The sequence below is a fragment of the Coregonus clupeaformis genome, unplaced genomic scaffold, assembly GCF_020615455.1.
Source record: "Coregonus clupeaformis isolate EN_2021a unplaced genomic scaffold, ASM2061545v1 scaf0248, whole genome shotgun sequence".
NCBI lineage: Eukaryota > Metazoa > Chordata > Actinopteri > Salmoniformes > Salmonidae > Coregonus > Coregonus clupeaformis.
In genome coordinates this window covers 219350-231774 of record NW_025533703.1, presented here as the reverse complement: position 1 = coordinate 231774, position 12425 = coordinate 219350, and the positions used below count along the sequence as shown (strand labels likewise).

Here is a 12425-nt window from a genome sequence, read left to right as displayed (position 1 = left end):
GGACTATATATGGATAACAGGCTACATTAGACAATATATGTGTAACATGCTACCATAGACTATATATGGATAGCAGAATATATTAGACTATATATTGATAACAGTCTACATTAGACTATATATGGACAACAGGCTACATTAGACAATATGGATAGCAGCTATTTCAAGGCCTATCTTCAAACTAAGTGCCTCTTTGCTTGACATATTGGGAAAATCAAAATAAATCAGCCAAGACCTCAGAAAAAAAATGGTAGACCTCCACAAGTCTGGTTGATCCTTGGGAGCAATTTCCAACCACCTGAACGTACCACGTTCATCTGTACAAACAATAGTACGCAAGTATAAACACCATGGGACCACGCAGCCGTCATATCGCTCATGAAGGAGACGCGTTCTGTCTCCTAGAGATTAACGTACTTTGGTGCGAAAAGTGCAAATCAATCCCAGAATAACATCAAAGGACATTGTGAAGATGCTGGAGGAAACAGGTACAAAAGTATCTATATCCACAGTAAAATGAGTCCTATATCGACATAACCTGAAAGGCCGCTCAGCAAGGAAGAAGCCACTGCTCCAAAACCGCCATAAAAAAGCCAGACTACGGTTTGCAACTGCACATGGGGACAAAGATCGTACTTTTTGGAGAAATGTCCTCTGGTCTGATGAAACAAAAATAGAACTGATTGGCCATAATGACCATCGTTATGTTTGGAGGAAAAAGGGGGAAGCTTGCAAGCCAAAGAACACCATTTCAACCGTGAAGCACAGAGGTGGCAGCATCATGCTGTGGGGGTGCTTTGCTGCAGGAGGGACTGGTGCACTTCACAAAATAGATGGCATCATGAGGAAGGAAAATTATGTGGATATATTGAAGCAACATCTCAAGACATCAATCAGGAAGTTAAAGCTTGGTTGCAAATGGGTCTTCCAAATGGACAATGACCCCAAGCATACTTCCAAAGTTGTGGCAAAATGGCTTAAGGACAACAAAGTTAAGGTATTGGAGTGGCCATCACAAGGCCCTGACCTCAATCCTATAGAACATTTGTGGGCAGAACTAAAAAAGCATGTGCGAGCAAGGAGGCCTACAAACCTGACTCAGTTACACCAGCTCTGTCAGGAGGAATGGGCCAAAATTCACCCAACTTATTGTGGGAAGCTTGTGGAAGGCTACCCGAAACATTTAACCCAAGTTAAACAATTTTAAGGCAATGCTACCAAATACTAATTGAGTGTATGTAAACTTCTGACCCACTGTGAATGTGATGAAATAAATAAAACCTGAAATAAATAATTCTCTCTACTATTATTCTGACATTTCACATTCTTAAAATAAAGTGGTGATCCTAACTGACCTAAGACAGGGAATATTTACTAGGATTAAATGTAAGGAATTGTGAAAAACTGAGTTTAAATGTATTTGGCTAAGGCATATGTAAACTTCCGACTTGAACTGTACATACATACATACATACATACATACATACATACATACATACAGTACATACATACATACATACATACATATATAGTGCAATAGACTAACAGACAGACAGTAATCACATAGACAACCATATAGCACAATACAACTCAACACAATATGAGCCTGGTTCATTTTCAGTAATGAGGCCCTGTACCCCATTTCCAGTTTATACTCCAATGTATCAGGTGTAGTTATTCACCAGCTATAGAGTGAGCTGTTGTTTATGTTTCTAAGACTGCAGGGTGGGAGATGCAACAATGGCCTTGAGAACAGCAGGAAGTGTGTTGGTGGTCTTTCTCTGGTCTGTAGCAGGTATGGTCTCATTCGTATCTTTTAGATGCCTGGTTTGTCAATCTACAGATATTTCTAAAAGCAAAACATTTTCATGTTCTACTAGTGACACATTTGGCGTGTCCGCTTCACTTTAAACGGTTTCCATTCACACTCAACCAAAGAGTATCTATGTCTCAACTCAGCTACTACGGGAACAAAGTGTTAGTGTGAGTCAAAGGACATTGAAGTTAATGTAATGTCCTTGTGATGTCTAACTGGGTTTCAGCTGTACTGGGGCAGAATGGCTGGAGTGTGACTAACACCACAGTATTTGTACCTTGAAGGGGTCATCAGTGGAACTGTCCTGCTCTTACACATATCCCAGTTGGTATAAAGTCACAACAACCTTCTGGTTCACTAAAAATTGTTGCTGTGGAGAATTATGTGAGTCTGAGTGATGACCCAGTATACAAAGGTCGTGTGACGTACCATAGAGATAAGAAGAATGGCCACACCCTGACAATCACAGACCTGAGAGAGAGTGACTCCACTACGTACAAGTTCAGATTTATTACAGATCAGACCGAAGGGATCCTGGAGTCACTTTGTCTGTTACAGGTACAGTGATGTTATATATAGTGCTGATCTGTTTAATTGGTTCTGGAAAATTGTCTTAATTTGTATTTAAATAATATAAATAATATGAAAGTATGCGTAAAATAGGAATGTCTGAATTGATGATTTGAGAACGTCCACTCCTGCCTCATTTGAACTAGACAACAGGTAATTGAGGTATTTAATGTTGTTATCTACTCCAGACCTGCAGGTGAAGGTGACCACTACATGGTGGTCAACGACACTGACCTGTAGCACCACCTGTACTCTGACTGACAACCCCAACCCCACCTACATCTGGTACAGGAACAGTAAGATTGTACAAGAGGACTCCTCCCCCTCATACTCAGTCTACTTAAAAACTGAAGACAGCTTCTACTGTGCTGTAAAAGGCATCAATTCTCCTGCAGTGTGTGAGTGTGACTAATACACTTTTTAAAGTCTTACAAAATCATCCAATACATCATTGGTCAGTGTTGATGTACAGTGAAACAGACATGAAATAGGGCTGCTATTTCATTTCGATGAATGGATGTTGACAGTTCAAAATATGTACTCCATTTGAAAAATGTACTTGTGTTTCAGATGTTGGGGGTCACAGTTATTTCCACGTGACTTACACCCATCAGAGTATCTGTACCTTGAAGGGGTCATCTGTGGACATATCCTGCTCTTATACATATCCCAGTGGTCATAGAGTCTCCGAAACAAACTGGTATACAAAAGGAAAACTTGATGAGGCGCCACAAATCCTGAGCCCGGGGTATGGAGGTCGTGTGGAGTACCTGAGAAATATGCAGAGTGACTCCACCCTGAGAATCACAGACCTGAGAGAGGAGGATTCAGCTGAGTATAAGTTAAGAGTCATAACAGATCAGACAAAACTGGGATTCCACCTTCCCTGGAACATCTCTGACTGTCACAGGTAACACTGCATGTCACATCTTATCAATACTGCAAACTATTACTTCATGATATGTGTTTTAATCCCCTTTCATTTAGGTCTGCAGGTGAAGGTGACTCCTGCCACTGTGACAGAGGGACAGAAGGTGACACTGACCTGTAGCACCACCACCTGTACTCTGAGTGACAACCCCAACCCCACCTACATCTGGTAGAAGAACGGACATGTAACCAACCAATCTAACAGTCTGTTCCTAAACCCAGTCAGCAGTGAGGATGCAGGCAGATACTCCTGTGCTGTAGAAGGCCATGAGGATCTCCGCTCTCCTGAAGAGACTCTCACTGTCAGATGTGAGTATGTGTGATCCATCTCCAGTTGTATTATTTTAGTAACATCTTCTCTTATCTATTCTATCTATCTATTATTTCAATCTATGTCCAAGTTCCATGATTGTACTCATCTCACTACTGTGGTACTACCAAACACTGTATTGTTAAAAAAATTTCTATGTTACACATATTTATATTTATATTTCAATTATTTCAATCATAAGTGTAAGTTCCATGATGCTCCTCATGTAAAGCAATATGTATGAACAATGTGTTGATACATATTGTCTGCCAGATGGCCCAAAGGACAGCTCAGTGTCAGTCAGTCCCTCTGGTGAAATAGTGAAGGGCAGTTCAGTGACTCTGACCTGCAGCAGTGATGCCAACCCACCTGTGGACAAATACACCTGGTACAAGAAGAACATAACCTCACCAAAAGCATCAGGACAGAGTTACAATATCACTAACATCAGCTCTGAGGACAGTGGAGAATACTACTGTGAGGCCCGGAATAAAATAACATCTAAGAACTCTACAGCTCTGATGATCATTGTAGCAGGTCAAGTTTCATCTTCAATACTTCAATACAAAACTACATGTTTCAATCTAATCTTAATCATTATACTTTGTGTTATTACTCCTTAGTTTATAACTATACATTGGGTTATATTTTTAAATCTCCCGAGTGGCGCAGTGGTCTAAGGCACTGCATCGCAGTGCTAGCTGTGCCACTAGACCGGGAGACCTCAAGGGGCGGCGCACAATTGGCCCAGCGTCGTCCAGGGTAGGGGAGGGAATGGCCGGCAGGGATGTAGCTCAGTTGGTAGAGCATGGCGCTTGCAACGCCAGGGTTGTGGGTTCGATTCCCACGGGGGGCCAGTATGAGAAAAAAAAAAATGAAAAAAAAAATGTATGCACTCACTAACTCGCTCTGGATAAGAGCGTCTGCTAAATGACTAAAATGTAAATGTAATGTTATAAGATCCCTTAACAAGTATTGCATTAATGTCCTGTATTTCAGTTTATTTTTAGTTTATTATATCATGCCATGTACTCACATCATCCATATTATATTACAGGGAAACAAACCTCAATTATGACTACAGCTGTTGGAATCATAGTGGTTGTTCTGGTTCTCATCCTCTGTCTCTCTGGACTCATGTGGTTTAGGTGAGTGAATTGTATTATTTATTTTTTATTATTTAACTTTAGTAACATTGATTGATTGATTAATTAATTAATTAATTAACAAACAGGAAGAAGGCCTCCAAATCCACCTCTGACACAAGAGACACAGCAAACAATAGACAGGTGAGTCTGTTGGAATCAGAAGATGACTGTGATGTCTGGGTATTCTTTGTGGAACATTTCCACTCCTCATGTTGTCTGTCCTCTTTCTCCATCAGGGAGACTCTAGTCCAGTGTGTGACAACATCTCAGGCATGGTTATGACCCCTACTGCAACACAGACAGCAGCCAACGTAGACCAGGATGTTGTTCACTGCGCCAGCGTCCACTTCTCTCACTCCAAAAACCAGGAAGTCCCTCTGTACTCCACCGTCCAACTGCCTCAACCCCAGAAACAGGACGAGGATGTCCAGTACGCTGCTGTGAAATTCAACCGCCCCACTGCTGCCACCCAGTAAGCATATTCTGCATTAAGGTAATTAATATGCTGCTGCTTATTGCAGGAGATGTCATCAATAAGCAAAACAGTTGACCCATAGTGACCACTAGTGATGTCATTTCCTTAAACTACGAACCCAACAATGGACATCTCAAAAAAATTACTATGACATGTATTGATGTAATGATGGTTTTGAGGAACTGCTCAGTTTGCGTTCCAAATGGCATCATATTCCCTATTTAGTGCACTACAAAGGCAGTGCACTATAAAGGGTATAGGGTGCCAACATTTGGGACGCATCCTTTGTTTCATTTCTGTTTCTCTCTCTTCAGACCTGCAGCAGCACAATCAGCTGAGGAGGACCCCTCTGTGATCTAGAGTCAAGGCAGTCAACAAACCCAGAACCAAGAAGACCTGAACACAACAAACCCTGAACCAAGAAGACCTGAACACAACAAACCCAGAACCAAGAAGACCTGAACTCAACAAGTTTTACAAAAACCCATATATTCAAAATAAGTGCCATAAAGCTTGAGGGGGTGTGGAATATTGGCCATTATAAACTGGGTGGTTTATACTACGGCTAAGGGCTGTTCTTGACACAAAGCGGATATGCCGTGGTATATTGGCCTGATTGCTATTAGAAACTGGTTACCAACATAAATAGTATTTTTTACGCCATACCCGTGGTATATTGTCTGATATACAGTTTTCACTTCTGAAATGCAGTTTCAGTCAGTCAGCATCCAAGACCCAAACTAACCAGTTTATAATAGTATATAATAATATAGTTGAACATTTTATAAGTTTAATATTTCTTAAGTAAAATCATTAATATTTCTGAGTACCAGATCTTTAAAAAATATATGTATTTCTGAAGTAGGCAACCTCAAGGTCCTAGTTATTGTGTTTCTATTATATTGTATTACTTCATATGCTACTATTAGATGATACACATCGTAGAAGTTTGCTTGATTTTTTTATAAATATTTTTAATTGTTTTTATTACAAACTATGGCACAATTTTGCCTCAATGTCCAGGAAAGAGTTCTGCTTGATGCAACATTTCTTAACGCTTTTATGAAATGTTTTTTTTTGTAAACTGTGTGAAGTGTGATATTTTTTCTGATACATTTTTAAGAATAAACGTAATTGTCATTGTTTTGACCTTATTATAACACTATCTTCAGTGGAGTCTTTAGCAAAGGCCAGCCAACCTTTTGATACAGTATGCGTTGATGAGTATCAAATCTGTCTCCTGTTATTAAACAAAGGGCACTATGATAGATGGCATCCAAAGGGTTAAGAGTAGTAGCAGCTGCACTTTGATAAATAATATCACCATAATCAAGAACAGATAAAAAGGTTGACTGAATAATCTGCTTCCTAGTGCTTAGAGAAAGGCACGACCTGTTTCCGTAAAAAAAGCCAACTTTAAATCTTATTTTCTTAACCAGCTCATCTATATGTTTGTTAAACATCAAATCCAAATGCCTACACACACACACACACACACACACACACACACACAGACAGTCATACACATGAACATGCACACACACAGACACACACAAACATTCACGCACACAAACGTGTTTTATCAACACTACATGCAAAAGGTTCTCGTTTTTTAAAATCGTTTTGGTTTTATTTTCACCCATACGTGGTACATTTTCACGACTCTTAGTACAAAACTCCAAACTGGTCACACTTATAACGCAGCCAGTCTTTCATTCAAAACCTGTCATTGTACATTAATTTTGATTGTAAACATCTATCACCACACATCCATTAATTCAAAATATAAGTTCATTCTGAAATGTAATGAGAACATTGGTTTAATCACCAAAACACAACATACTATATTTTCAATTTAGTCATTTTAACTACCAGTTAATCCAATAGCAAACAATGCAAGATATGTGTTTCAAATCGCCCTTAGAAGTGCTGAAAGTAATATGCTACTGTACTGTAAATTACACCGTTTTCACATTAGGCAATACACTTACATTACCCAACAAAATTGACAGAAGATCTATAATTTTTTAATATCTATCCAATGTGCAATCAAAGGTGATCAATGAAGACATACTCTACACATAATTCATGCAAAAATGAAACAAATAAAATGAATGAAAATTAAACAACCTTTAGCACGCATTAATTTGCATCAAGCCTGTCTTGAGCATTTGGCTATAAATTCTCATCCACATCATAGTGAATGTCCTCATTGTTCATGCATTGCAGGACATCATACACCTTCATGCTGAAAAATTCCCCAATAGGGATGAGGAAAGGAGAGTATGGGGGCAGGTATAGGGTCACGAATCGGGGATGGGCCCGAAACCATACCTGAACCACCTCTGCATGGTGGAACCTGACATCGTCCCATACAATGACATAGGGGACCCCTTCACCTTGAGAGGCCTGCTCAATTTCACTGAGAAACACAATGAGGTGTGCAGCGTTGTAGGATCCAAGTCATGGCCTACGTCCTACCACACCATCTTTAGTGCTTTTATAGTATAGTTCCAGTAATGTATTGTGAAGTAGCATGTGCGTCACATAGTAACAGTGATACAGTATATAGTGCTGTACCTGAACATACTTGTGACACTCTGGCTCCATGGACTTTGATATTTGAGCCAGGGTTGTTCACTTTCATTTGTTTGGGTGTATTTCATTTGGTGGTGTTGGGGATGGGTGAGTTTCATTTTGTTTGTGTCTATGGTGATTGGTCTATGACTCCCAATCGGAGGTAACGAGTGTCAGCTGTCGGCTCGTTATCTCTGATTGGGAGCCATATATATTCTGTGTGTTTTCTCCTTTGTTTTGTGGGTTATTGTTTCCGTGTTCCTGTTTAGTCTATGTACTGTTGGACTTCACGTTTCGTCATTTTGTTTTGTAGTTACGTGCTTTGATTATTAAAGTCATCATGTTCACTCGCAACGCTGCGCATTGGTCTCCTCCTTCAGACGATCGTGACAGAATAACCCACCACAAGAGGACCAAGCGGCGTAACAAGCGGCAACAGGACCTACCTACACAGGATGTATGGACGCCTCCCTAAAGATTCATGGACATGGGAGGAGATACGGGCTGGAAAGGGTCCTTGGGCACAACCGGAGGAATATCACCGCCCTCGTGAAGAGCTGGAGGCAGCTGCAGCCGAGAGGAGGTGGTATGAGGAGGAATATCACCGCCCTCGTGAAGAGCTGGAGGCAGCTGCAGCCGAGAGGAGGTGGTATGAAGAGGAAGCGCGGAGTCGAGGCTGGAAGCCCGTGGTTACTCCCCCAAAAATTTTTTTTTGGGGGCACATGGCTTAGGCGCCTGGGCAGCAGGAGGCTGCCACAGGGAGAGCTGGAGAGAAGGCTATCGGATTACGGGAGCCATTGGCGAGTAGAGGGAGGGAAGTTGTTGTGGCACGGCATGAGAGACTGAAGTGTGTTACCAGTCCGGTCCGGCCCGTTCCTGATCCCCAGTTAAGGCCAGTGGTGTGTGTTCCCGGTACGGACCGGCCTGTTCCTGCTCCAAGCACGTATCCTACGGGGTGCGTCACCAGCCCAGCCCGGCCTGTTCCTTCAGAGCCGTCCGCCAGACCGGAGCCGCTAGAGCCTTCCGCCAGACAGAATCATACACCTGCTATGGAATCAGCAGGAGCCGACGCAGCCTATGCTGGACTGGAGGCTCGGGTTCGTGACGGGCAGGAGCGGCTCATGCGGATGGGAGCCGCCCTGCTGGAGGTGATGACTGCAATCTGAGGCTGGGGTCCGCCTCCACCGCTAGCCGCCCAGCCAGCACCATCAGCCAGCCATGAGCAGCCAGATCCGTCAGCCAGCCATGAGCAGCCAGATCCGTCAGCCAGCCATGAGCAGCCAGACCCGTCAGCCAGCCATGAGCAGCCAGATCCGTCAGCCAGCCATGAGCAGCCAGATCCGTCAGCTAGCCATGAGCAGCCAGATCCGTCAGCCAGCCATGAGCAGCCAGATCCGTCAACCAGCCATGAGCAGCCAGATCCGTCAGCCAGCCATGAGCAGCCAGATCCGTCAGCCAGCCATGAGCAGCCAGATCCGTCAGCCAGCCATGAGCAGCCAGACCCGTCAGCCAGCCATGAGCAGCCAGATCCGTCAGCCAGCCATGAGCAGCCAGATCCGTCAGCCAGCCATGAGCAGCCAGATCCGTCAGCCAGCCATGAGCAGCCAGACCCGTCAGCCAGCCATGAGCAGCCAGATCCGTCAGCCAGCCATGAGCAGCCAGATCCGTCAGCTAGCCATGAGCAGCCAGATCCGTCAGTCAGCCATGAGCAGCCAGATCCGTCAGCCAGCCATGAGCAGCCAGATCCGTCAGCCAGCCATGAGCAGCCAGATCCGTTAGCCAGCCATGAGCCGTCCAGCCAGGATCCGCCAGAGCCGTCCAGCCAGGATCCGCCAGAGCCAGCCAGCCAGGATCCGCCAGAGCCGTCCAGCCAGGATCCGCCAGAGCCGTCCAGCCGGGATCCGCCAGAGCCGTCCAGCCGGGATCCGCCAGAGCCGTCCAGCCGGGGATCCGCCAGAGCCGTCCAGCCGGGACCCGCCAGAGCCGTCCAGCCGGGACCCGCCAGAGCCGTCCAGCCGGGATCCGCCAGAGCCGTCCAGCCGGGATCCGCCAGAGCCGTCCAGCCGGGATCCGCCAGAGCCAGCCAGCCGGGATCCGCCAGAGCCGTCCAGCCGGGATCCGCCAGAGCCGTCCAGCCGGGATCCGCCAGAGCCGTCCAGCCGGGATCCGCCAGAGCCGTCCAGCCGGGATCCGCCAGAGCCGTCCAGCCGGGATCCGCCAGAGTCGTCCAGCCGGGACCCGCCAGAGCCGTCCAGCCGGGACCCGCCAGTGCCGTCCAGCCGGGACCCGCCAGAGCCGTCCAGCCGGGATCCGCCAGAGCCGTCCAGCCGGGATCCGCCAGAGCCGTCCAGCCGGGATCCGCCAGAGCCGTCCAGCCGGGATCCGCCAGAGCCGTCCAGCCGGGATCCGCCAGAACCGTCCAGCCGGGATCCGCCAGAGCCGACCAGCCGGGAGCCACCAGAGCCGTCCAGCCAGTATCCGCCATTCAGCCTGGTACTGCCCCTTAGTCCGGTACTGCCCCTTAGTCCGGTACTGCCCCTTAGTCCGGTACTGCCCCTTAGCCCGGTGCTGCTCCTTAGCCCGGTGCTGCCCCTTAGCCCGGTGCTGCCCCTTAGTCCGGTGCTGCCCCTGAGGCCGGTGCTGCCCCTTAGTCCGGTGCTGCCCCTTAGCCCGGTGCTGCCCCTTAGCCCGGTGCTGCCCCTTAGCCCGGTGCTGCCCCTTATCCCGGTGCTGCCCCTTATCCCGGTGCTGCCCCTTAGGCCGATGCTGCCCCTTAGTCCGGTGTTGCCCCTTAGTCCAGGTGGGGTTAGTTGGAGGGTGGTCATTGGGAGGAGGCTACCGAAGCAGGTTGTGACTGTGGTGGGGTGGGGATCACGACCGGGGCCAGAGCCGCCACCGTGGACAGACGCCCACCCAGACCCTCCCCTAGTCCTGATGTTGGTGCGCCCGGAGTTCGCACCTTTAGGGGGGGGTACTGTGACACTCTGGCTCCATGGACTTTGATATTTGAGCCAGGGTTGTTCACTTTCATTTGTTTGGGTGTATTTCATTTGGTGGTGTTGGGGATGGGTGAGTTTCATTTTGTTTGTGTCTATGGTGATTGGTCTATGACTCCCAATCGGAGGTAACGAGTGTCAGCTGTCGGCTCGTTATCTCTGATTGGGAGCCATATATATTCTGTGTGTTTTCTCCTTTGTTTTGTGGGTTATTGTTTCCGTGTTCCTGTTTAGTCTATGTACTGTTGGACTTCACGTTTCGTCATTTTGTTTTGTAGTTACGTGCTTTGATTATTAAAGTCATCATGTTCACTCGCAACGCTGCGCATTGGTCTCCTCCTTCAGACGATCGTGACAATACTCATACAGCTGTTTTATCTGGTGGTTGTTCCTCTCAAAAGGCACCAGGTAAATGTGTTCCATAGATACCTGCTGCCTCTTCAAAAGGCAGGTGATTCTTAGTAGGCTGATGGATGCACATTGGCAAAGGTGTCATCATTCTCCTCAATGGCCTGCTTTATTTCAGACAGCCATATGTCATTCCTGGCCCTCACCATTTCCACAACTGCCCACTCCTGCTGGTAGGTCAGCACACTACCACGGTCACCACATGCATTACAATGTGTAATTTACTTTAAATGTAATGGTAAAGCATAGTGCATATCCTGCAGATTAACCGGTTTTCTTGGTGAAATGTTTTCATAATCTAATTGACAGCTGATCTTTTTCAGATTGGGATGAATTAATCTGGCAGCCTCTGCCATGGCAAGGCCTCTTGGCCCGGACTTCATTAGACACGACAGTTCCCTGCCATCTGCCTCCCTCTCTCTGATGTCCACCTCTTTGACCTCTGATGGGGCCCATGTCCACCTCTTTGACCTCTATGATGGGTCCGTTGTCCACGAGCTCTTTGATTTATTCCTCTCCCTTGCTGTCTATCCTGCTCCATGTTGAAAGAAATTGCAAGTGTTCACACACCCCCTTTTATATGGTGACCAATTGTGGTTACCACTATGTGATATCAGTTAGCAATAACGAGTTGTCATTATGTATGATTATCATGTATCATACATGTAATTTAGATGTTTATACTTTACAAACACACATTTTATTTCTGTAGTTCTCAAAATCCATAATATAGTAGACAAACCAGTTAAAAATCTATAGGTTTACCAAACGGTTAAGTGATTAACCATTAAGCACAGCTGGATTAAGTGATGGTCAAATGTATTTCAACAAATGAGAAGAGAATCATATGAAAAGTATTGTGAGCATTGCATTGTGAAGGGCAATGACTTTATATGAAAGGTATTTCTAGATGAAATACTGATTATGTTTGGTGAAAAAGTTACTGTGTGATTTGTGTTTTACTCAGTCATTTGAAAATGAGCTTAAAGTTGTGAAAAAACACCTTTTTGATTATCTGTTTTGAGTTTTGTACTAAGAGTTGTGAAATTGGATAACCACTTTACAATATGTTTTTATTTTTATTTTTATTTTTTGGGGGGGTGGGGTAAGGGGGGATAGAAGGATTACTTTATCCTATCCCAGGTATTCCTTAAAGAGGTGGGGTTTCAAGTGTCTCCGGAAGGTGGTGAGTGAC

General features: G+C 45.3%; 2 protein-coding genes across 2 annotated transcripts in view; both read left to right on the top strand.

The window, feature by feature from the left end:
- LOC121557164 overlaps positions 1-12425 on the top strand; it is a 71686-nt gene that overhangs the window by 31757 nt on the left and 27504 nt on the right. The window contains exons 5-10 of the mRNA XM_045214389.1: positions 2575-2784; positions 2957-3253; positions 3302-3485; positions 3543-3625; positions 3900-4156; positions 5011-5246. Of these exons, the coding sequence (XP_045070324.1) occupies positions 2575-2784; positions 2957-3253; positions 3302-3485; positions 3543-3625; positions 3900-4156; positions 5011-5246 (1267 nt within the window). The remainder of the gene's footprint in view (positions 1-2574; positions 2785-2956; positions 3254-3301; positions 3486-3542; positions 3626-3899; positions 4157-5010; positions 5247-12425) is intronic.
- Positions 4982-5856, top strand: LOC121558517. Its single transcript, XM_041871883.2, has 2 exons — positions 4982-5246; positions 5564-5856. Exons 1-2 carry the CDS (start codon positions 4984-4986, stop codon positions 5607-5609), a joined length of 309 nt encoding a protein of 102 aa, XP_041727817.2. The 5' UTR covers positions 4982-4983; the 3' UTR covers positions 5610-5856.